General features: G+C 38.4%; 2 protein-coding genes across 2 annotated transcripts in view; both read right to left on the bottom strand.

Moving 5' to 3' along the window:
* The window catches only part of dhx29 (DEAH (Asp-Glu-Ala-His) box polypeptide 29), a 155,018-nt gene that overhangs the window by 53,570 nt on the left and 74,386 nt on the right, over positions 1-27,062 (bottom strand). The window lies entirely within an intron of this gene.
* Positions 367-25,279, bottom strand: csgalnact1a (chondroitin sulfate N-acetylgalactosaminyltransferase 1a). The gene is made up of 7 exons (XM_037692347.1): positions 24,420-25,279; positions 17,517-17,733; positions 13,707-13,808; positions 3,913-4,091; positions 1,689-1,783; positions 1,475-1,556; positions 367-656 (listed from the first exon to the last, which is right to left on the bottom strand). The coding sequence occupies exons 1-7, from the start codon at positions 25,243-25,245 to the stop codon at positions 367-369; spliced, it is 1,791 nt and encodes a 596-aa protein (XP_037548275.1). The 5' UTR covers positions 25,246-25,279.

Here is a 27,062-nt window from a genome sequence, read left to right as displayed (position 1 = left end):
ACAGGTTTGCTTGTTAGGATGTCACGCAGCTTAGCCTTAGGGGGTATATTAACTTCACTCTTTCAAAAACAAACAAAAAAAACTTTCTTGATCATTTAAACTTGAACATTTATCAAGCTGAACTTTGTGTGTGTGTGCTGGTTAGGACAAAAACTAATGTAGATTTTTGTTTCCCGTCTAAACCAAGGTAAATATCTTTTAGCTGTAGCTTTATGGACTGTTCAGGTATAAAACACAGCTTGGCATCGAGCACTCAGGACAGCAAATGAAGCATCTTCTCCATAAATCCATGAACATTTTGAGCAAAGTTTTGACTCCACTTGAACAATTCCCACTCCTCACAGTCACTACAACCCACCCAGTTCCTCATGTTTTCTTGAGGTTCTGCTTTTCTTTCTGCCTGCGGAGGTGAGCCTCGATCTCGTGCCTGAAGAAGAGCATCCCCAGCTGGCCGTGCGAGGCCTCATTCATGGCCTTGGACTGCATGCACATGCGGTACTGGTCCGGGGGCAGCTCGTCGGCGCAGTGCTTCTCGTGCCACAGGTGGAACAAGCCGCGCGACGGGGCTCGGACCACCAGCAGGTTGCTGTGGAGGTACTTCCTGTAGAGATGGACGTCTTCACCTCCCCAGCCTTTGATGTCGATGTCAAAACCTCCTGAGAGACCAGAGTCAGAGAATCAGATCAAGGTTGTAGAAATAATCTGCTGGGTGTTATTCTGCTGATTACCAGCACGGGGCAGATGTTGTCAGACCACACTGAGAAAAAGCTCCTGGGTTTCATTTGATTTGTCATTTCAATAAAAAAAATAAAAAAAATTTGCTCATAGTCTAAATCATTAACTTCTTCAATACAATGAGAAGGTTTTTTTAAGTTTGCGCCCCTCCCTAATCACAAAAAATCACCACTAATCTGCTCACTTTTTCAGGGTTCTCGCTCTAATTTATATATATATATAAAAAAAAACAGAACTCAAGGATTTAAAATGAGTTTTCTTAAACCTGTAGGTAACACTAGTGCTTTGGACTTTTTGTGTGATTCTTGTGTGTGTGTTTGCGCTGCCACAACAAGACCCTGCAGCATCTAATATATTTCATTTTGGAGGAAAACAGATTTGATGTAAATCTGTCGGGAGAGCTGAAATAATTCAGCCAGAGTACAGATGCAGAGAAGATGGGAAGATGCTAATAGATGCTGCTGTCTGCTTGTTTTCAATGCAGAGAAAATAATAAAATCTCCTCCCTGTTTAAAAAAATAATGCAAACCTTTCCTTTTTCAGGTCATTAGCATCATTATCGTAGCAATTATGCACATTGTTTTGTTGTAATTGGAGCAGCTTCATTTTTACTGCGTTATATAACACCTCAACACAGATAATCAACCCTCAGGAGGAAGTGTTTATGAATTCCTGAAGATGCTGTGATTAGTATCTCTGCACCGAACGCCCCGTCATGTCATTGTTTTGTTCTGTTTACCGATGTTGATGAAGTCGGATCTGTACTGGCAAGTCATGCCGAAACCAAAATCCCTCCAGAAGCCCGTGTCTTTCTTGATCACCTGCAGGGACAGTTTAGAGATGTACAAACTTGAACGCACGCAGCAGGATCTGTAGATCAAGCAGCAGAATATTTCAGAGCGGAATAAAAGATTTTTAAAGGGAAGGAGAAGGATTTGATTGTTATGCGTTACCAGTTGCTGCTCCACAGGCGGGATGTGCTCAGGACTTCCATAGATCAGCGTGGGGTTGTACTGGCTGAACAAGACGGGGTAGAAGACCTTCTTACCTGCAGAGACACAGCAGGGAGCCAGTTCACCGGGGGCGTTGATGGAAACGTGCACAAGTTCTGCAGCACTTCAGTTGTGTGGACACCAAGTTCCTGGTTGGATTTATTCGGATGTTTTTTGTAATTGAACTCCATTTTGCTGTTTCTAAACAACGATGTTCAGCCCAATGGGAGATATGAGTGCCTTTTTGTAACTTTTATATTTTTCAGAATTATTTTATTCATTGTACAAATAATAATATAATATTAAAACATTGTTCTTGTTGAAATCTGCTTCAGCTTACTTTCTCTATATTTGTTTTAGAATATTGCTAGTTAGTTAGCTTTTTGCTACTTTTAGCTCTTAAATAGCATCTTGCTAATAAAATATGGCTGCAGACTGTCAAATCCACTCTGAGGTCCCACGCTGCTGAAGGCCAGACCAGAGACAGTCTTCATCAAGAACCTGAACCACATCAGCTTCCTGATCTCAGTGTGGAGTGGTTCTATTCTGAGCTCCTCCTGGATTTCCTCCCTGAGGAAATTACATGCTGGCACCAAAAAATGCCACAAGAGAGTTGATTACCTGGTGACGGACATGCATTCTTTCAATCAACGCTAGTTTCAGTTGTTACACATTTCAATAGATGAGAAGTTTGCCACTTTTGGTTTTGCCAACACGTCGTCCTAATAATGCCTCAACCACGTACGCCAGCGATAAGAAGGTGTCTTCAGACAAGCATGGGTGACTCGAACTTATCAGACCTGATATACTGAGCTCTACTACAGCAGCAAACAAAACAATCAAGTCCATAAAATGTTCAGTCAAAGCAGAATTATTACCAGACTCAAGCCATTAAATAGGATTCCTGAAATGTGTCAGGTCACCTGGTTGAAAAAAAAGGCAGATTTAATGTCTAAACAACAGAGCAGGAGTTGTGACGTCTACATGTTGCCATTAAAACATCAAGAAGTTAAAACTAAGACAAAAATCCAAGATTTCTGAAACTTCCTCAGTTGAAAATAATGAACCTCAAGAAAGTAAAAAAAAAAAACTTTGTTTATAGTAATTTTTTTGGGTCTAAAAAGAAAAATATTTTTAACTACGATGGAGCTTTAGGGCCACGATAAAAAAAAAATTAAAAAATTACATTGCCACACTAAGAAAAAAAAATTAAAAGTCATAAAATTACGAAAATAAAGTCTTAATATTACAAGAATAAAGTCGTACAAGACTTTTTTTTTTTTTTAACAGCTGTCGTTAATTTTTTTTTTTCCACGAGTCGGATCCACGATGCGACCTGTCAATCAATCCAGTAGGCGTGTCAGAAAATTACCAAACCGAAGCTAAATGAGTCGTAATGTTATCCAAACTCCGACACGATAAAGCAGAGTTTACCGCACTTTGTGGTAAAATGAAAAATGTTTGTTAAACTTTATTGTTATTGACGCTCTTACTCAAAACATGTTCCAGTACTGCCACCTACTGTTGTGTTTTTGTATGAGCGTCTGCCATTTTGAGAACTGAAGAGAGACAGCACACGTCACGTCAAGGGGCCTCCCTCCCATTTTTATTAAAGGGACACGCTGTTCGCTCCCTCACTATCCATCCTTCAGTCCAAACTGTCTTATACTGCCATCCGGTGGTCAAAAAAGATACTACACATAAAATTAACCAACATTTCTTCCTAAATTTGACAATAATTACTAACTATTGTCAAATTTCAAAGAATATTATCGTTTATCGCAATAATTTCTGAGACAATTAATCGCCCAGCAAAAGTTGTTATCGTGACAGGACTAGAAACACACACAACTGCCTCCACTCTCATTTGTCCCACTCTGGCTTTAATCCCCCCAGCTGCTCCTCAGGTGCCCACTGCTTCACATGTGTGTTCTCACATGTGCAATGGGAAAAATGCAGAGAATTAATTTCTCCATTGGGGATTAATAAAGTACAATATAAATAAATAAATAAATAAAAATTGGTCCAAAAAGTTTAATTTGGGATGGTGTGTGAATCATGAAAGAACTCAAATGATTAACAGTCTCAATAAAATAAAAGTAAGATTTGAGTTCTATTTAATTATTTATTTAATTATCTTTTTTTTTTTAATTAATTCATTGAGTATGTGTGTGTGGCGTCTCACCAGGCTGTGTGTTCAGCCTGCAGGTGTTCAGGAAGTCAGCGGTGAAGTAGATGTCCACGTCGCAGAAGAAAAGCAACACGTTGCTCGTCTTCCAGGCCCGGGCCCCTACGTCCAGACCCCGTCCCCGAGAAAACTCCTCGTCCAGCTGCAGCAGAGTGTAGTTCTTAAAACCCGCTTCCCTTTAGTAGCACAGAAACCGTAAGAGGGGGGTTAGAGATGAAGAATCTTCACTTAAAGTTGAACTCTGCTGGTTTAAATAACAAGAAAGTAGAAAATAGTCTTAAATAATTTCACACAAGATGATTTTATTGCTACCATGAAAGGCAGCAAATCATGCAAATATGAAGGTTTGTTTGTTTGTCTGTTAGCTAAATATTCAGTGAACCTATGCATGAATTTTAATGGAACTTTCATGTATTAACCATTAGATATACAACTATAAATGATTTAGTTTTGGAATCAATCAGATTTAAGATGGCTACCGCAGCTAATCAATCTTAGCATACACAAAACACACAAAATACACTAAAAATAGCTTAAAAAAGTCAGTTTTAAAGATATTAAATTAAAATTTAGTGTGGAAAACGCTGATCATTGTCTCTAAAAGATAGAGCGATAACATCCGGCAAGATTTTAATTTAAAACTTTGGCATGGAAGGTTGTGAGCATTAAGGGTCCTTCAAGAAATGCTGGATGTTTATATTTTATTACATAAATGGTAGTTTTAATGTTTATTTACTCAACCTGGATGTTCTGTTCTTTGGTTGATTATTGCAGCCCAACTTCACACAATGACTTCATACCAATTTATCTTCAAAGCAAACATATTTGTAAAGTGAAAGAGGGTAAACCAAAATGATAAACTCATAAATTAGAGTTATCTTGACAGTTCTATCTTCTGTGGGACTTTTTATCTGAACGGTATTTTTATCTGCTTTTATTGCCTGTAGTATTTATCACCAGAGCAGGTTTCCCAGAAAGAAAACAAAACAAAACGAAAGCAAACTTTTTTTTTTTTTTACCGAAAGGAAAAGGCAGATGATGCTTTCGCCCTCGTCTGTGTGTCCATTTTTAAAATAACTTAAGAAACATAGAATAACAAAGTCCATGCTCAATAATCCAGGTATAATATCCAACATTTTTCAGTCAGGTCATCTGGACCTCATAGAATCATAGAATAAATTTGAAAGAAAGTTGCAGAAAGTAATCAATGGATGCACCTCTACAATTGATTACCTTTTGGATTCAATCCAAGATGGCTGCTACGGTCAACTTTAAAAACATAAAAATGTCTACAACTTGGCCGATTTTAAAAATATTGAACAAAAATTTGGGGTGGCAATAATAATTTGATTGCTAACATGTTGCTGAAGATCTTTGTTTTACAATTTTGCTATTAACTATACGAAGCCTACTTTGTGTCTGTTAGCAAAATATCTCATGAACCACTGGATACATTTGCATGAAATTTGCAGAAAGTAATCATTGGATAGATTTACACCAAAGATTTAATTTAGGAGTTAATCAAATTAAAGATGGCCACCATAGCTAATTGACATTAGCCAACAAAGAAATGGTTATACGTTAGTAATTATGAGAGATATTGAGTTCAAATTTGATATGGTAGTAGCTGAGAGTCATTCACAACACATACTCTGAGTATGACATCTTGTGATATTGCAGGACATATCAGCACACAACTATTTCCAAGCTTTCACAAAAAAAAAAAAACAGCTATAACTTCTGTAATTTCCAAACATAAGATAGTCTCCAGTCTCATCCCTTCAAGCGTTGCTCAGTCTTTAATTTCCATTAGATTTGAGTCGAGATTGAAGAAAAGTTAAAAAATGAGTACCAAACAAGCCTCCCTCTGTTGCTGACTAAACGGTTGCGGCCTTAGTAAATAGAAACAGCTGGATCCAGATGCACGCAGCTGTGGCTTTTTCATTAACCAAAACAAATCACGCTGTTAGTCACTAATCCTTCACTTGTCCCTGCACCTACACTCACACATGCACACACGCATCGTCTTCAGATGGAGGAAGCTGAGGAAAGGCCGTCTCACATGTCTTGTTTGAAGCCGAACAAACAGGATGAAACATCCCGTTTCGTTTCTGGGCTGTTAGGAAAAACTGCACGTGGGAAACAGCAGCTCAAGGGGCAGACATTTGTAGGAGGAAACAAGCATGACCAGAGGAAACATTTCACCTGAAGTGGCCTGAATCATCCCACACACAACCTGTCTCTGCTGTTTGTCCATAGTGTTTACAACAGATTTACTTGCTTATGCTGCAGTTTAAAGCCTTTTGTCTCACTCCGATCCGTTCAGCCTCCCTCCATAAATACCACAAGATAAAACCTTTATGATGTTGAACCTCCTCTAAATCCAAGACTCCAGCGCCCAAGTCTGTCCGAGTCCAAACAGAGTCAATCTACGCCTCAGAGTCCAGCATGGAGGGCTGTGCTGCTGGAACTAAAGTGTCCACAGATGGCAAAGACGGAACAATGGCTCTGCTTGTTTCCAACACAACACCGCCTGCATGCACGGGTAATTTAGCCTCAGCTTTAATGCGGCACCGAGTTCATCTCATCTGAGATCAACAGAACCAGATAAACTGTTATGAGACGGACCTGAAACCTGAACCGTTTCCATGTTTTGTTCAGACAAAAACAGAGAAAAAGTCTTGAAGCTTTTAAAACTGTTCAGCAGAATCCAACACGAGCAGCTGGAAACACCGGAGAGTCGCACAGAGAGCATAAGGAAAAACTGGAAGGTTGTGTTGAATGCATAATTAAATTAACTTTTATTATTGGAGCAAAGATGTGAACAAACCAAAGCATCCAGATTTAATCCCCAAACTGCATCTAATCGTGGCTGCAGCAGAGACTAATCCAACCACTCAGCTGTAAATAATGATTAGCTTTAATTAGCTGCGGTTGTAAAGATTTTTTAATGAATACAATTAAAAAATGAAGACTAACTGCCTGTATTGACATATTTTCAAATCAGCTTTACCAGCCGAAAAGAGTTCAGCTCATTTCATTTCAGCTCACTGGTGCATTATGTTTGGTTTTGAATACTTTTAAAATTATTGAACTTTATTTACAAATACAAATTCAATTCATAGAATATAGATATCTGCTTCAACATGCACACTTTATTTTTTTCCTTTTTCTGCTACTTTTTACTATTTTAGGTTTTAGTTACTGTTCTGCTACATTTAGCTTTAAACTAGCATTTTGCTACTTTTACAATATAGGTGCTGTTATGCTATGTTTAGCTTCTATACCATTCTGATACATCTAGTTAGCCCTTTGCCACATTTTGCTTAGCTTTTAGCTACTCTATTTAAGCTATTCTAACTTCTAGTTAGCCTTTTGATATTTTTAGCTTCCAGTTAGCCCTTTTTTTAAAATTCAACCTTTATTTATACAGATTAATCCCATTGAGCCTCGGAGACCTTTTGATACTTTCAGATAGGATTTTAAAAACAAAAGTTTTGTTACTTTTAAGTTTTAGCTGCTGTTTGTTTCGTTTACCTGCTAGAAGGTGTTCTGCTTATTCTAATGAATATTTTTGCTACTTTTAGCAATAATTAAGCACCCTTTAGTTTTTAGCTTGTGATTAGGTCCTGTTAGCATTTAGCTAGTGTTTTGCTCAGTTAACCTTTTAGCTGGTATTCTGTTATTTTAGTTGGTGTTTTGCAACTTAAGATAGAATTGTCTTTTTAGTTTTGAGCTAGTGTTCTGCTACTTTTACCATTAAAAATTCAGTTTTTGTTACTTTAGCAAAGTCATTCAGCACTCAGCCTTGATGCTGCAACTTTTATTTATTCGTTTTTTTTAACATAACACAGTTTATGTTGTTGATTATTTCTTCTACTCTGTTCATTGAGCAGCCAAAGTAGGAGGTACAGTTCCTCTTCTGAACGGTTTTATAAAAGCCAACAGATCCTGGGCTGCAGTCAGGTAATCAGTAGTCGACACATGTAACGCAGAAGCAAGAGCAAAGCTATAAAAAATGCAGTTTCCAGCTAAGGCCTGAGGCGAGACAGCTACGATTTAATAACTGAGTACACGGCACGTGTAACAGATCTGCTGAAACAACGATTCAGCTAGTTTGTTATGAGATCCACTCATTATCTCTTCTTAAACTTCCAATGTTTTACTTCTTCCTCTGAGCTTTAGGAGGATATTTAATTGAACTGAATCATCTGGCATCTGTCTAAAATTCAATTCAGTTGGACCTTTCTTTATCCAGGTTAGTCTCGTTGAGCCTCGAAGATTCATGGCAATGGTCCAAATGTGACAATTTATGAAAGGGAAGATGCAAAGTAAAAAAAAAAAAAACAGAAAAAGTGATTGTCTTCTTCAATCCTTTTATCTTTTATCAGTTTCCTCTAAAATCCTCATTAATCGACTCGTTTCATTTTTGATAATTAGTATTTTTTCCCACATTAGTGCAGCTTTCTAAGCTTATCTGTTCACCTCTCCACTAACTTCCGCACAGTGTCTTCCCCGAGCCTTCATCTCGTCTCCGCGTCCACGACGCAGTCATTATTTACACGTATTGACTGAGCGGAGCGCTCGCACTTCTCTCTCTCCTTTAATCACGGTCTCCCCCATGATGCTCCCCCTCCTCTTCTTTATTTCACAGTGTTGTGAATTTCTATCCTGAAAGATGAGAGCATCAGATATTTACAGCCTCCCACCCCCAAGAGAGTCTGGGATCGAAGCTTTGAAGTGTTTATTTCTGAGCATTATTTTTTGAAACGAGACCATCTGAACAGGCTGATTTGAAACATCCTTTATAAAATAGGAAGTGTGTGAAGCCATAATTTTCTGAATGTTAACCCTTGTATCGTCCTTTTAACTTTATGACCATTCCTGTTCCTTTGGGGAAACATGGACCACCTTATTTAACTGCTTAAAAATACTATTTTAATACAGTATCTTGATGCATTCTCAATAATCCAGGCAGATAAATCTAACAAGGTGGAGTCAGGTCCTCTGGACGGATTCTTCTTGTTGAAACGTTTTGTCTTTTATCCAAAAGACTCAAACTGAGGAGCTGCAATAAACTTGATCTTATAAGCAGCACCTTCTCATAGTGGATCAACCAGTTTGCTGGTGACAGCCAAAACTAGTTGTCCACATGCAAAAGGTGGACCATCAGTATAATGATGGATTGTTAGCACCTTGATGGCCGCTTGCTGACACAGAGGGCCAAGCCGTCAATAGCATTAACAGTCCCTGTTTAATGATGGACTATTTTTTAATGTCAGTCTTTTAGAACTATCTCATTCTGAAATAAAAATACCAAATTAATTTTTTTTCATTATTATTTTAACTCTAAGTAAAAAAAAAAAAAAAAAACCTCCACATTTCTTTTTTTTTTAAATTCACAAAATATTTATTTTACGTCAATTTTTCCAAGGGAGGTGTAGGGGAGACAAAGTTAAAGGTATTTTCCCCCATTAGTGTGCCCAATAAAACTTTTTGCCAATTAAAAAAAAAATCCAGTCCATAGTTTTGTGACGACCCTCTTGACCACTAGACTCTTCAGAATCAGCAGCCAATAATGAGGCTTTGTTTTCAGTCAAACACTCTTCTGGTTTTTGCACGTGGAGGTTTTTCTAATAATTTTTTTCTTTGTTTTAAATAAAAAATATTTTTTTCTTTCGTTTAATTTTAGTTTTTTTTTTACTTTTGCCCACTATAGCGAGCTGCAGGTGCACGCTACACCTGCTAATGACTTCCTGCCTTCAGATAAACCGACGGCCGTCAGCCGTGGAGCATTTCATTCTGCAGCCTTAACGCATGTGGAACATCTTTGAAGTACTAAATGTTTACTTGTGCACATTACAAGTGAGTTTTTGCTCTTTACATCCAAACTAAAACAATTTTGTCGGACGAGATGAGAGGCGGGGCTCAACTGGGATCTTCCCGGGGAAGATGTACCTTTTCTACGTTGAGCTGAACTGCATGTCAGTGGATGTTTTCCGAGGCTCTCAAATATAAAAGCGAGGCACCACCTCGTGAGCTATCATAAAAATTGAAAGTTTAGTAATAAAGATTAAAAAAAAAACAGATGATATGAAAAAATATTAAAATGTCTTTTTACAGTGTATTCTAATTTAACTGATTTTAACAAAAAATAACAAGTGTGTAGTAAAGTTACTGAGCATTTGAAAAAAAATTATAACAAAATAAACCAAAAAGTTGAAACATTTTTAGGCTTTTTCTGAAAAAAATAAATAAATAAATAATCATATTTGTTGACTGCACCAAATAAATAAAATAATATAATATAAGCTCTGACAAAAATAAATGTGTGGTTGATTTTTCCCCAAACCCTTGTGTGCATATTCTGTTATTTTGGGTGTTTAATGCAAATAAAAGTAGAATTTCGTAAAACTACTTCAATGAAACTCACAAACAGTACCACTGGACGTACATCTACAACTGATTAACTTTCTGAACCAACACACGTCAAGATGGCACCACCACTGACCTTTAGTAAACAAAAAATGGGTATAACGCAATCAATTTTCAAGATATTCACGTAATATTTGTAGTGGTAGTAGCTGAGACTGATCCCCAACACATATGCTAACAGTGAACCAGTCAGGCAGGATCTCTGAGAACAATTTAGTCATCAACTATTTGTAAAAACAAAATATCAAAAACCACAAGACAAATTTGAATGAATCAGAAAATAATTGTTGTATATCTACAACTGTTTAGCTTTTGGAGTCAACCCCATTCAAAATGGCCGCCATAGCCAGCTGGCATTAGAAAACACAGAAATGGTTACATATCAATCAATTTGACAGATAATGGACTAAAATGTGGTGTAGTAGTAGCTGAGAGTTATTTACAAGACTTACTCCAAGAGCTACTCATTGTGCAAAATCTTTAATGAAACTTTAGCTTTGTCTGTTAGCAAAATATCTTGAACAAATAAATAGATTACAAAGAAACTTTCAGAAAGTATTGGATAAACATTTACAACTGATTAACTTTTGAGGTCAGTTCAACTCAATATGGCCACCGCAGCTAATCAACATTATCCAACACAAAAATAAATGTAACTCAGTCAGTTTTACAAATACTGCACTGAAATTTGCTGTGGTAGTAGCTGAGAGTCATTCATAACATACTCTGAGAATGATTTCTTATGAGATAACATGAGATTTTAAGAACATTATTTTCAAGATTTGACCTAAACGGATACAGTTCTGTATTTTTATTTTTTTTTAACATTAGATGATCAGAGTTTAAACTTCACATATGAAAGGTGGCAGGTGATATGGCTTTTAATGAATGACACCCTAATATTAATCATTTATAGTGGGTTTGAGTTACATCTACAGTAACGATTTATGATTAGTCAAACCCCACAGGTTTTCAGGAAGAGTCTGTTTATGCAGTAAATAATGTCTGTAATATTAATCAGGGACAGGGTCCAGCATAAAGGCAGGGTGTGTGACAGCTTTGTTATTTTAGAGGAATAAAAAAACAAAACACCATTAGCTTGAGGTCCTTTTGGAATAAGCACAAACCAAACCAGTTGGTGGAGGGGAATTGAATTAATTGGAGGAACTGTGCAGAGTCCGACTGATGATGTCGACTCTGCTGCAGAGAAACGGACATCCATTAGACGTGCGCTTGTTTTTGAGCTGTACCTTTGAGCGAACTGAACAATGGCGCTGGTAATGGTGACGTTGTTGAGGTGGTGCATCAATATAAATATCTGGGAACTGATGACAAACTGACCTTTGATGCACATGCTCACTTTGTAAAAAGGCCCATCAGAGAATGCATTTTTATCGTAAGCTCTGTGGGTTTAATGTTTATTCGACTTTTATGAGAATATTTTACTCACGTTTTAACGAGTCTCTTAACTTTTACCTTCATCTGTTGGTTTGGACTTTTGACATATAAAAATAGGAACAAACTCTCAGGTTGTGTCAGGATGGTAGCAAAACCGCTGACATAGCCCTACAGAACCTCACTGACCTACACAAGGCGAGGTCAGTGAACAAGGCCAGGCTGATTCTGGCAGATCCTGATCACCACTCCATGGTGAGCCAGAACAAAGCATCACTTAAAACAAATGAAAATTGTAAATATGCGTTGTGAATAACTATCAGCTGCTTCCACACTAAATTCAAGTTCGGTATCTGTAAAACTGACTAAGTTATAACAACTTTTATTTGCTGATGTTAAGTCAACTGTGGCAGCCATCTTGAATGGGGTTGACGCCAAAAGTTAAACAGTTGTAGAGTTACATCCAGCGATTATTTTCTAAAAGTTTCCTTAAAATCTGTCCAGTGGCTCATGAAATATTTTGCTAGCAAACACAAAATGTGTGTGGATACTGACATCCTTCCCCTGAGGCTTCACATGATGGGAAGTTGTCTCTTCGGTCAGTCTGAAAGCCCCCACGTAGTGATTACAGAAAATGGGTCAAACTGAGACATTTTATTACACTTCTCCTTTTTTTTTTTGCAAATCTTAACCAGCAGAATTCCATGTTTTTTCTTTCCCCATTTTGTTCTTTATATCCTCGACATTTACAGATTCAAAATTTGCCATCTTCATTTCTTCACTTTCAGAATGTGTTTTCTGTTGAGTCTCCAACCGAGGAACAAAGAGACGCTGTGTGGTGCTGGAGATGGGCCGACCGATTCAAGGCCGCGCACACACACAAACACACACACACACACACACCTTCGAGGTAGGGAAATTGACAAGCATCGCCATAGCAACCCCTCGGGGCAATGTGTGGTTCAGTTCACAGATGGGTCTGACTCCTGATCGGCCCGCAGCGATCGTCTCCTGGGGTGGTGTGGGCACCGAGGTTCGTTGCTAAAGGGCAGGGTGAGTCAGGGATGATCGCAGGCCCAGTGTAATTTACCGGTGTTGGTTCTTTGGCCCGGGTGGCACACTGCTCTGCATTATTCCTCAAGTATATTATTGGCTGTGGCAGGACACAGAGCCAGGAGGGTGTATGTTCACTTCAGGTTTGTGTGTCATGACATGGAGAGTGATTACAAAAAGCAAAATGGAGGTGATTCTAGTGTAAAATGGGGTTATCACCTGCCACCTGTTGTAAAAGTAACAATGTTTTTAGACATATCTGCAGGTGTTTGTTAGCAAAACATTTCATAAACCATAGGGTAAATTTTAATGAAACTCTGGAAGTTACTTTGATATGTAGCCACAACTGTTTAACTAACATGTCAAGATGGCCGCCACAGCCAACTAACGTTAAGGAACACGAAAAGGGCTACAACTCGGTCAGTTTTACAGATATTAAGGTAAAACTATGTGTGGTAGTAGCTGAGCATCCTCCACAACACATAACCTGAGCACTACTCATTGTGCAACATTGTTGTTCAAAACTTTAACTGATAAGGTCCGGTTCTTTGCAAAATATCTCTAGAACCACAAGACAGATTTTAGTGGTACTTTCAGAAAGTAATAATTGGCTGTACGTCTACAACTGACTAACCTTTGGTGTTAACCCAATTCAAGATGGTTGCCAAGACTTAGCGACCTTGGAAAGCACAAAAATGGCTATAAGTCAGTAAATTTTACAAACCCTGACCTAAAATTTGGCATGGTATGAGTTGAGTCATCTCAAACACAACATCTGACATGTGATCGAACATGATGTTATTTACAAGGTTTCACTTGGACATGAAAAGCAAAGTTTTTCATACTTCACTGCACCTTCTTTGGCGTCTAATTCAACTGTCTGATTGTTAGTTGAAGCTCAAACACACCTGGATGTGTTTTCCAGAGTGCTGCGGACTTCGCTTATCTGCTCCTTCCCAAAATACACCACTGTCAGATGCACCCGGCCATCCTGACGTAGGCAGACTTCCCTGTGTAAAAAAAAAAAAAAAAACACACAAAGAATGGGACATTAGGGATAAAAGCCTTACATAAACGAAGCAAACCGGGGTTTGGAGGAAGGAAGAGAACTAGGACCACTCTTCCTTCTAGAGAGAAGATGTGGAGGTTTTATTTATGAGGTGAGCTGAGCTGTAAAAGAGTTTCAAAATTAGATCAAAGATAAGTCAAATTCTCCAATCGTATTCACAGGCCAACCATCAACACAAACAGACAATGCGTTTACAGTTCTGATCATTATGTCCAAGTGCTTACTGATTTTTGTTTTCTGCAGACTCATGTTTGAATTGACGAAGAGGGTGAAAATTAAAAAAACAAAAGCATGAGACTCAAAGTTATCCTCTTAAAATGGACGTACTGACAATGTGATCACATCACTGAAATGGAACCTACCAAGCACCTACCAAGATGGCAATCTTGGTATAAGTGCTACGTGCCATCCTTAGTACTGCCAGTATGGCAGCTGACCATGAAGATCTGAGAAATTAAACTCAGCCAAATAGCTAAATGTTTTGCCATCAGTTGTAATAATTTTTAGAGCCATGACTTTAAGAATGTGGCATTATGGTTATCTGATTAAAAAAATGGAAATACTAATTTGACACATTTTACTATTAGTTTGCTATAATTACTGTAAAGCATACACCAGTTGACTGAGAACATATTTTTTATCAAGATTAGGTAAACATTTTCCTCACAGTTAGTCTACAACCATGTTTTACCTATTTTATGATAACATATATATGCTAAATGGTAGTGAATTAGGGTAATAGCCAAACAAAAGGTTCATGTTTAAATCCTGACATGAATTTTATAGGATTAAATATTTTCCAAATTATATGGAAAACGAAGTAAATTACTAATTTAAGGGCAGTTAATAAGCTTTATTTCTTTAGGCCTAACGCTTGACCCGTAAGTTCTCACACAGTCTGAGATTTACTGCTGTTAATGCTTGATTAGAGGGAGGCTCATTACAGAATAATCTTGTCCCCAAGTTGTTTTTTTTTACAATGTGCATAATACATGTATTAAATCTATTCGATTTTGGGCAGATGACACAGCATACATCAGCACAAGGCCTTAACAATGTGTGCCTTATAAATGTAAACTGTACAGAGATACATGTAGCACCTAACAAGATGGCAGCTCCAAAACTTGCCTAGCACCCTCAGTGGGCAACCTCTATTTCCCTAGGTGACACTGTGACAGTTTTTAGAAAAACTGTGGCTTCTATTAAATTTATGAGGAATTTGTGCTTCAAATATTCTCATACACAAGTAAACTCATTTATATCTATATTTATATTTGCTTTAATACTTTTATTGTTCCATAAATGGACGGTTTATTTTTAAGTTACAAGGTCTGCGTGCAGAACTTGCAGTTTTTCTTGCATCTTAGCTGAAGGAAATGCACTTTTTTTTTTCAACTGAATGAATTAATAGGTTATGATAAAAAAGCACTGGTTGTGTTTATCACCCAGACACTCTATTGCACCTTTATTACAGATGAGAGGAAACTGTGTGCTCAGCAACTCACTAAGTCTTTCATCAGTTTTGCCTAGCTGTACATCAACCACTGCAGGACTGCCCAGGGAAGGTGGTGGCGATGGTGGTGGGGGATGGGGGGTCATTTTAATGGGTTCCAACAATTCCACTAAGCATGTAAAAAGAGCTGTGATAAGCAGCAGCGACTAAACTCTAAATCAAGCACATTAAGGAGGACATTTCTTCCACTGATCGGGGCGGACAGCGAAGCTGAGACAACCACTTTGTGCTGTTAGCTGACGGCTCTTCCTGGGATGTTACAGAAAAAAATCATATTTTAATTTTACTTTGCGGAGCTGCACTGACTTAAGAGATGTAGACCTTTCTACCATTCTATTTAACTAAAATATGATCATGGCTTTGTCTTATTGGTATACACAATGTTCTACTTAAAAAATGTGATTAAAATTATAGATGCAAAAACTCGTACCGTATATTTTGGACTATAAGACGCACTTAAAATCCTTGAATATTCCAGTGCACCTTATGTAATAATTCTGGTTGTGCTTACTGACCTCGAGCTGATTTTATGTGGTACACGGCGATCAAAAATCTGTCAAAATGAACTTATTTCGCTTAATGTACCTTATAGACCAAAAAATGTGGTATGTCTAAAATTAGTACCGAATTTTTTGTTGTATAAGTTGCATTTTTTTTACATAATTTACATGCCCTGTGACTTACTGGCCAAAACAACGTATTTATGGATTATTTTTCCTATATTTATAAACCAATTTTTGACTGAGATATGACGGTTTTCATTCATTTTGAATGAAAAAAATTGAACGCTACCATTTTTCAGCTGCTAGATGGCACCAGAGTAGTAAGGCATGCAGATGTATCATGTAATAGGTAAAAGTGGCTGTAATGACACATTCAAAAACGTTCAAGACAAAAACAACTGGATTTTATTTATTATACTTTACACTTTATTGTTTTTGTCTTGAACTTTTTTGAATTTGCCATGTCCTGGATGACTGAGAATCTTCACCAGCTATTAATGACACAATCGACTTGCCATAGCTGCCACCTTCGTTCTACTCGCTGCTTGGAGCATCCGTCATCAGTTTCATTTCGCTGCACCGCCTCGGCGAAATGAAGCTAATTTGACCATTAAAGTGCATTTATTAAGTAAACGTTCAACTGAGATACACCTTTGCTATAATTTTGAGCAAACAAATAATTGTTTTAGGTGCTTTGCTTGTCAATTTCCTTTTTTTCCTCCCTGTCTGCGCGCTCCCGGGAGCACCGAGGCAGCGAATATTTTTGAAATACAGCGGATGTGACCATTAAATTCTTTTTATTAAGGATAAGTTTGACTGAGACACATATTTACCATAAAGTCGAGCAAACAATTGTTTTTCGGTGTTTATCTTGTTAATTTTCGAAGAAATGAACAGCGGCTCGTCCCTCTACACGGGCCCGCTTCTGCAAATCGGGTTTTGAAACGCAGCTGATTTGACCATCAAAGTGCATTTATTAAGCAAAAGTTAGACTGTGACACACTTTTACTATAATTTCGAGCAAACAATTATTTTAAAGTGTTAATCTTGTTAAATTCTTGTTAAAGTCCTCCTGTGCACTCTCTCGTGGCCGCCATTTGGCAGCCAGTCGATTTTTGGCACAACACCGGCCCATATTTCCAGGTTGTCAGCGGTGACGCATAATAAATGCGACATGTTTATGGATGTTTCCACTTTATTAGACATAACTGGACTGATGCGTCTTATAGGGTGGTGCGACGTGTACGGAGGAAAATACAGTAGGTCCTGGTTCTTCCGTAGCTGTAACTCTACATCTTCAATAAATGTTAAAACAAATTGGTGATAATGAAGTACCCTAGTAAATTATTTGATGTGGTTTTGTGGGAACTGACAAACTGATCTGCAGTCTGTTAGAACAGCTTTACTCCTATTATTGTGGAAATTCTGGTTATGCCTGCTAGCACCAAATAAATTAACTGATAAGAGCAGAAAGACAGTTTTCAGTCCTGCAGTCTTCCAAACTCATTGCCCCACTTTGTACAACCATTAACCACGGGTGTCTCATTTTCCTGATTGAGTTACGTGTGATAAAAAAAAGAAACATTATGCATGATTTATGGAGTTTCTGTCGATGCCACACTGTTTGACTGACTTGAAGTTGTGCATGAACTGTTTGAATTTATCCGTTCGTCCAGAAAGTGGGACGATGATGTTAATCAGGACGTCGGCCGTGTCCATCCTCTCGCTTTTCACCTTCATCAGGGGTCCAAAGGGCCGGAAGAGGACCAGGCGCCTGAACTCATGAGTGGACTCCCCTCTGAAGGTCAGCTCGTACAGCGTTCCTTTGTCCTTCTCTGTACGAGTGATACCTGATGGGTGAAACAAAAACCTGAAGTCAGGACCAAACATACTTCTGTATGAAGGAACAATGCAATCAGACCTCATGGATTATGGTGTTTGGGTTTTGTTTTAACTTTTTATGTTCCGTTCAGTGTGCCTTGCTTTTATGGTTCTTCGCTCGGGTTTCCTTCAGCTGCATTCCACTGCCCTAAAACCAGAGTCTTTATACGAAGCAGGTTCAACATATTCAGAGTATTTTAACTGATGCTAACATTAGAGATCACACATCATGACGCTGCTTAGCAACTCTATAAATCACCCCAGGTTATTTTCAATGTCGTAAATAATGATGTAATCAGGAGACCAATCCCAAACATGAACCAGAACAAAAGTTAAAAGACGCTGGTGAATATGTAAATTATGAAGCAGCCCAATTGTTGCATTATTTTACTGAAGCATGAGAGAGTTTCAACAGGTGGTGACCCAATACCAGTTTTTTTTCCAAACAGTGTACAAGTACTTCAGTTTGGGTACTTGCCAATAAGTGAATTAGTACTTAAACATTATATAGTGACTTTAGAAACACATTTATTTTATTTGGACCATAGCAGACAATATGTTGTCTTACCATCACCTGTGTAATCTTAAGATATCACCAAACAAAGTATTTTTTAATGTTTTGTCATCACTTGCTTGCAAAATGGAAGAAAAAATGACATCAACAAGAATGAAAGTGGTATCAGTCTGAATTATCAGTGTTTTTATGGGTACAAGTACAAATATTTGAGTCTGGTGTCAGGTCTAATACTTGTACTAGTATGTGCTTTAGTACTGGTGTCACCACTAGTTTCAGCATTATATTTTCCGATGAGACGTTTTAAGTTCTTTTTGCTTTAAATAAAATACAGAGAAATTAAAAGTCTAGCACTACTTGAAGACATGCATATCATCCACCATCTTTCATGCTGGAGTTTTAAAGTAAGACTATGAAGAAATGACAGCGTTATAGATGTTTTGGTCAAACCTTGAAAGTAACATTATGTGCACTGTCGGACAATATTGTGAGGTGTCACACAATATGTTAGTGCTCAGAGTATGTGTTGTGAATGACTCTCAGCTACAACCACACTAAATTAGAGCTCAGTACAGTATCTGTAAAACTGACTGAGGTCACTATTTCTGTTTACTAAAGTGAGCTGGTTGGAGCGGGCAACTTGAACTGGGTTGGCTCCAAATGTTATGTAGATGTATGTCCAATGGTTACTTTCAGAGTTTCATTAAAATCCATCTAGTGTTTCATGAGATGTTTTGCTAACACTGAAAAATAAACAGGAAAATTATTAATGCCTTCAATCTAATTATTCAATTATGATATTATTTACATGAACGTCCCTACAAGCACCCTGAAGATGTTGGCCGCTGTCCATCACGGTGCACTAATATTCATGGCTGTAACTATCACCCACCACTGCACCCTGTATTCACTGGTTAACTGGTCATCATTAACTTCACGCACACTCTCACACTGGTACATTTTCATCTTTAAATCACTTCTTGGTCTGCTGCCTACATACATCTCCTCCTATACGTCTCTGTATGAGTGCAGCTACAGCGTGCGCTCTCAGGACATTATTACCTGCAGTGTCCCCTCAATACAGACTGAACTAGGCAAAAGGGCCTTCTCCTACTTCGCTCCTGTTTCCTGGAATATCTTACAAAAAGATCTAAAGCTCTCAACCTTGACCTCTCTAAGTGGCTTCAAACATCTGCTAAGTTCATGGGAAAACTCAACGCAGACATGTTCCTGCTTTTAGTTTTCTGCATCGCCTTACAACCTAGATGTTTCTTGTTAAATTTTTTTAATACCATTTTATTTTCACCGTTTCTCTCAATTTGTATGCTTCCTTTTATGATTGTCTACTGTTGTCTTTGTTGTCTGTTATCACTCTGTTAAAATCAGGTCTCTCTTGTAAATGAGTAACCCGAGGCTCAATGGGATTAACCTGTATAAATAAAGGTTGAATGAAATCATCTAGTAAGTTGAATATTGACAGGCATCTTATAGGAGGCTTAAATATTTCTAAATTATATGGAATACTTCGTTTTACAAGATTTCCCTTCTGTTTTTGCCATTCTTAATCGAAATGTTACATAAAAAGTCTTTGATTTGTGATTGTAATTTAAACTTCTTTAAAATAATTAATGATGGCTCTATAGACCAGATAATGATGGAAATCCCAAAACTGAGACTGCACTTACTTCAATTAGCCAATAACCTTGCATTTGTAGGTTTCACACCACTAATTATCCTTCCTGCTGTGTGTTATTGTCTACCATAAAGTATAAAGTCCCAGTGTTGCTCTTTGCCAGAACCTCATCTTTTTATTTGTGTTCTGTATTCTCTCATGTAAAGGCTTGTTGTTGCTTTAGTGGCACACTCAGCAAGTTTTTTATTGGACTTCCCACCAGCAGCAGCCTTGGTTTTATTTTAAAATAAATTTATGCCCCCCATAGTTACTTGCCTATGGAGCCTCCTCTGCCTCACTACAGCCCAAAACAACAAGAGACAATATTTTTCCCTTGAAGCACCTATTCAAAAAACATTGCTATAAAATAAACATTTTAAAGCAACATTTTTTTTCCTCATGTCTTTGTGCATCTGTCATTAAATCTGTGTGACAAATTGATGTTATCTTGCAGAAAAATAAAAGCTAATCATGATATAGAAGATGTTCTCCGTACACTCTGGTGATTTTTGGGCCAAGAGCCATAGCAGTGTGCAGCAAAACACAGAAACTCACAGGCATGGAGGCTATTTTAGTCATTTCGGACTAATGCGCTTGTTACTGGCCTTAACGTCAGCATGTTCCCCTAGAGAAAAGCTGTTTTCCAATTTCTCTGCCATTACTAAGATTTTTACTCGCTAGCTAACCCTGTGAGGTCGCTGTGTGAAGGAGGAAAAATAAAAAGGGAAACCTGATGCAGAATGCGAGAAGTGCGAGCAGAAAGATGGGAAGGAAGCAAGAGGAGGTGAAAACAGTGTTGTTGTGATCCTCCAACAAAGACTCGGAGACAGAAACAGTGGCAGACAGACGGGAGGATGTTAAAGGATGTCAGATAAAAAGAAACAGAAGGCTTTCTGTGAGAGAAGATTGACAGCATGATAGCAGCACAAATTAAAGCCTTATTGTAAAAGCGGAATGCTTTCTGTGATGGAAGGCCTCATTTCCCAAAGGAACAGGACGAGACTTCATTTAGTACATTTTTTTGAGCGATTTAGACAAAATGTTTACCCTTCCTGTCTCAGACATACTGTCCAAATGCACATCTCTGTCTCCTGATGTGAGATAGAGCTCATTTTGCACATTTTTGTTGTTTGTGAATAATTCACCAAAGCGATATTGCAGCTTTTAAACTTTATCATTTACCAATCTCGTCTTCTCAGTTTCCTTTTATTGAGATAAAACTGCAGGCTCAAGATACAATAAAAAATAAAAAAAATCCATTGAAGAGTATTAAAAGGTTGCAGCAATGTACTGCTCTCTAGGTGAGGAGATGAGGAGGCTATTTATGTGAATACACCAACAAACACAAATAATTATACACCAAAATCAGATTTGTATAAACACTTAATGTAGATGATAGAACCGCACACAAGAAGCCATATATTTTGACCCAAGGACACAAATACAGTTTTTCCAAAACAACTTTTAATCAATTCATTAATTTATGTTTTTGTTTTGAGTTAACGTTACTGTTTTCAAAAACCCTAACACCCAAAATAATCCAAAAACTTTGTAGTAACTATGCCAGGCCTGTATGTGGTGCTGTAACTCTGGGACAAAAGAAATCACCAAATACAGGAAACAAGACGTCCTCATTAGTGTTGCACATTGAGTATCAAACGTAAACACAACAGGAAGAGTATGTGCTTGGGGTCATAAGTTAGATTAGTAGTAGGGCTATAACAATTGTTTTAAAAAAAAGTTGCATTTTGGCCATGTACACAAAAATGCAAAGGTAGCATTTTGAGATTTTTTTCAGGCTGGAGCCTGTTGTCAAAAAATGTGTCAGCGTTCATGAAACTCTGTTTCTGAATGGACACAAGGCTGAAAGAATAATAAAAACTTGCATTTTCATAAAGCACTACTCACGTGGGGACAATCCCATAATAATCTTTTTTAAGTAGGGCTCGGAAAGACCGATGAACTAGCCCGATCAAAGTTAATTGATGCCGTCTAAAAACAGCTCTAATCTGGAAATTTTATGCATTTAACACAACACTGTCTTACAAGTCTTAATAATGTAATCCATCCATCCATCCATCCATCCATCCATCCATCATCCATCCATCCATCCATCCATCCATCCATCCATCCATCCATCCATCATCTTTGGTCTGTTCTGAAGTCAGGTCGCAGCAGCTTAAGCAGGGAGGTCCAGACATCTCTTTCCACAGCCACCTCTTCCAGCTCGTCTGGAAGGATTCCAAGGTGTTCCCAAGTCAACCGAGAGACGTAGTCCCTCCAGCGTGCCTTGGATCTTTCTTGGGGTCTCCTCCCAGTCAGACATGCTCAAAGCACCTCCCTGGTGTAATTACTCTAATATGCTGTCAGTTTACTGGCATCTTTTGAGCATTTAATTTATTTCATGTTTGAGCCAGCATGGATTTAACTTCAACCCAAAACAAAAAACACAACTCAGTGCCAACTTAACACCAGATATTCAACTTTTACACTAAAACAAACGTCAAGCTTTGTATCACCAAGGGAACCATGCGCTCAGCTGATCAAACTTCAGATATTTTTGTTACTAATGAGTAATTTGCAGACAAGTCCATGCACATTTTCAAAGTTTAAAAGCTTTCAGTGCAGGCGTTCCACAATAAAACTGCAGGATTTCCCCGTCCTTTAAGACAACGATAATGTTTCTTTTGCCTTCGTAAATCTTCATTTTTCTAACACCTCTCAGTTGAGACAGAAATGATCGCTGAGCTGTGTTGAACTTGCTTTATGTTACGTCTCTCTGGTGTTTTAGTGCAGTATTGCAAAACAAAAGATGGTGCCTCAGAACAAGCACCGATAGGATATTTTTTGTTGCACCTGACAAGATGTGCACAACCCACGGGTGTATTACAAGGAGTAAAGTTGCCATTCATCATGAGCAGATGGAATTATTTTCTCCTTTTTCTGAATCTGGTTCAGAATAAAAACGTCAGAGAATGAAAGGTTCAGTTTCTGTTCTCAGATCACCAAAGGTGTGCAGAAGATGAGCTTTCTAATTATCGTTTTAATCTCTTTTTACTTTTGTCGCATTGCATTTGTTACATAATCCAAGCAGATTTATTCATGTGTTCATTATTAGAGGCTGTAGATGCATTATGAGTCAAACAAGGTTTTCAGATTACACATGTAAACATGTGCATTAAAGATGCCATGCTAAGAAAAAATATCTATATGAGTAAAGTACATAAGTAGAGCTGGTTTACTGTTCACATGCCTGTCGTGATAAATGATAAACAATAAATCAATTAATCGCATGATAAATAAAAATTATCAACCTCATCTTCATTTATCGGCTTTATCATTTCTTCATGTCTCTCTCTTTCTACTGAAGACACTGGATGACAAAAATCTCAACTCCGGTGTTCTTCACTGACCCCTCCATTTCTCTTTTTTCTTTAAAATCTATTTTAACCCTCCAAAATTGTGTTTTTGGCTCATTAAAAGCAGCTAAGCTGAGAAGCTAAGCGAAGCTAAGCTCCAAGCTAATAGGCAGACCTTGGGGAAAAAACTTCCATCTTGCCGAAGCTCCGAAATTCACAGTTTAAACCTGTGCCGTTTTGTAAAAAGTTTTTCTCTGCAAAAAGACGCTGAGAACTTGTTTACTGAAATTTTTATTAAAAGCTTTGTGTGAAAAAATGCTATGTTAAAGAGCTCAAATCACACCAAGCGTCCGCCATTTTGAGAACCGAAGAGAGACAGCCCATGTCACGTCAAGGGGCCTCCCTCCCATTTTTCGTAACAGACACACTGCTTGCTCCCTCACTATCCATCCTTCAGTTCAAACAGTCTTATACTGCCATCCGGTGGTCAAAAAAGGTACTACACACAAAACAAATTAAACATTTCTTCTTAAATTTGACAATAATTACTAATTGTCAAATTTCAAACAATATTATCGATTATCGCAATATAATTTCTGAGACAATTAATCGCCCAGCAAAATTTGTTATCGTGACAGGCCTATACATGATTGCTTCCTGTTTTTGTACACTAAAAATAAAGACAATTCATATTAATAAAAATTCAATTATTAGCAACACCAGGCCAAAGTCACCTTATAATCATATTTATTCCAATTGTCGACTATAAATAACTAAAATATGATCATATTGTGAATGCTGATTAGGGCGTGACACCATGAGTTTCCAATATCGAACATCTTCACTAATTTTCTGGCACTGAATTTTGTTTTTCCATTATATGTAAGACATAATCATCACAATTACAAGAAATAAATGCTTGAAATATTTCACTATATGTGTAATGAATCTATGTAATATATGAGTTTCACTTTCTGAAGTGACTGATAAAAAATATTCATGATATTCTAATTTTTTGCGACGCACCTGTACTTCTGTACGTGTGTTCCAATGGAGTTCTGTATGAATGTGTTGTGTGTTCCTGTAGGCAGAGTGAGGATGTGCTCTTACCTTCTATGAAGTCAGACGGAGTGTAGACTTTGCTGGTTTGAGTTTTGTCTGCTGCGTTCTTGCCCTGCGGAGATGCGACTGTGTTGAGGCTGTGCAGAGCCACCTCCAGAACCTCTCCCAGCTCATCTCTTTTGTCCTTCCTGACAGGTTTCTCCTCGGGATGACGAGTGAGCCCCATTTCCAGCTGGTACACCTTTTGCAGGGTGAAGCTCTCAAAAGGCACCACGGCGTACTCGCTGGGTAACCTGGTGCCAGCTGTCACCTCAGCCTTTGATAGTTGACCTCTCAGAAACTCCTGGAGGTCAAACTGCTGGCTCTTTACTCCCTGGACGTCTCTAACCCCACCTCCTTGTGACCCAGCACCCCCTTCTTGCACATCTTCCGGCCCCATCACTACTGTTTTCAGACTCTCCTGCACTCTTTTCAGCTGCTGGCTGCGCTCCTGCAGGTCCTCCTTCAGCTGAGCGATCTGCTTCTTCAAGGAGGAGATGTAGAGGCGGTGCTGCTCTTCGCGCTCCTGGAGAAGCATTTGGTAAGTGTGGACGGCTGGTGGGCCCCGGCTCTGGGCCCCTGCTCCTCCTGTCCCTCCGGGCCCGGCTCCAATAACCGGGCCCGTACCTCCGAGGTTAGGGCGGTCGGACTCTGCGTGAGGTAACACATGACTCAACGGAGGGCTGTTGGAGTGTGGAGGACTGCAGGTCATCAGATAGAGGAGTGACAGAGAGCAGCAGAGCAGCACCAGCACCCCCCCGATGCGGGACACCCACGTTAGTAGTCCACGCCTCAACATTACTGCAGGTAGCATCAACAACTGCAGAAATATCATGTAACCTCACACTGTGCAGCCTCAGTCACAACAGTCCACCTTCCATCCTGTTCCATCAGCCAACGAGGCGGCGAGCGGCTTATCAGAGTGAAGTCATTTAGACTTAATTAGGTCATCGCTGCTTAGCTGTTTGTTACTATAAAGTGTTTTTGCACTGGAAACATAAATGAATGAGTCAAAGCTTGTAAAAGAAGAAGAAAAAAAATTCTTGCTGTTAGTTCACATAGTTTCATGGTCTGTTGGAGGACTTGTTTCCAGACATCATTACGATACGCATGACTCATATGTGACTCATCTATTTGCCTGTACCCCGACTCCCTTCAGTCCAGACTGCCGTCTTCCTGTCCGGGAATGATATATATGCACATGCCAGGGTCAAGCCGCAACTTAACCAGATCCTGTGGTCAGAGGTGGGTCTTTCTGTATTCCTGATGGAGGACACACAATAGGAAAGAGACAGAAAGGTTTGTCATTAGAACCTCGGTCGTTTGTCAAATACAGACATTTAAAATGCAACAAATCAGAATTAGCCTCCTCACTTTGACATGCTGGTTTTAGGGTGGCAAACAGTTGCACCGCCTTTGCAAAGTTAAGCATTCATTCTGGGCTTCAGCAGGCAATAAAACAATGATGCTACTGATTATAGTTGTGAGGCGGTCGGCACTGTATAAGGGATGAATTGTAGAAATTAGACTTTTTTATGAGTGCAAGGTTAAGACCTTATACAGTAATGTATTTATATATCTGTATTTATTATAACGAACAAATAAAGAGATTGTGATGTCATACTGGTTACATCACAATTAATCATTTGTGACACAATTAGCCAAAAGGAAAATGGTGACGCATTTCCCTTACAATAAACTGTGATGACGTTAATAAAGAGCTGTCTGTCTTAATTAAACAACATCCAGAGCGTTTCACTTCATCTGTGGTTTTCCATCCACACCATTGACACTTGCTTCAACTTTAAACTGGTGAAGTATAAACAGCAAACGTAAGCTCGTTAAAACACTAAAATGGAAATTAAAAGAAAATGAAAAGATAAAAAATATATTTTTCATTTCTAATTAAGATAAAAATGTTAGGGAAGAAGATGTAAAGAGGAAAGGACACATTTTTCTTGTTTAGCAAATAAGTCCACAGTTCCCATGATGACACAGATGTGCACAGTATGACTGGTATGACTGGTGAGCACATCTGCACCAATGAATAATACATGGAGCTGAAATCATATCAAACAAAAATTAAGTCTTTAATTCACTTTGAAATGTGTTGAATCACTTCCAAATGCTTAGTAACATTTAAAAAGAACCAGCTATCATATTTTCCGGCATATAAGTCACAGTTTTTTGCATAGATCTGTCTGCCCTGCGACTTATATGCCAAAGCGACTTTTATACGTTTTTTTTTTTTCATTTTCATAATGCAATTTTTGACCGACACTTGAAATGTCTAAGAACTGCCACAGCGAGTCCTCCTGTGTGCGTTTGCTTCACTCAGCTGGTGCAGGTGGAGGAACGCTGGAGAGCTAGCGGCTCCTGCCACAATGGATGGATGGATGGATGGATGGATGGATGGATGGATGGATGAATGGATGGATGGATGGATGGATGGATGGATGGATGGATGGATGGATGGATGTAGGGATGGATGGATGGATGGATGAATGGATGGATGGATGGATGGATGGATGGATGGATGGATGGATGGATGGATGGATGGATGGATGGCGCTACGCTGCCCAGGCGAAAAGAAGCTGTTTTGACCATTAAATAAACTCATAATAAATGCAACTTATATGCTGAAGCGACTTA

The sequence above is a fragment of the Nematolebias whitei genome, chromosome 18, assembly GCF_014905685.2.
Source record: "Nematolebias whitei isolate Nwh7 chromosome 18, NemWhi1, whole genome shotgun sequence".
NCBI lineage: Eukaryota > Metazoa > Chordata > Actinopteri > Cyprinodontiformes > Rivulidae > Nematolebias > Nematolebias whitei.
This window is presented reverse-complemented; position numbering and strand designations above follow the sequence as displayed.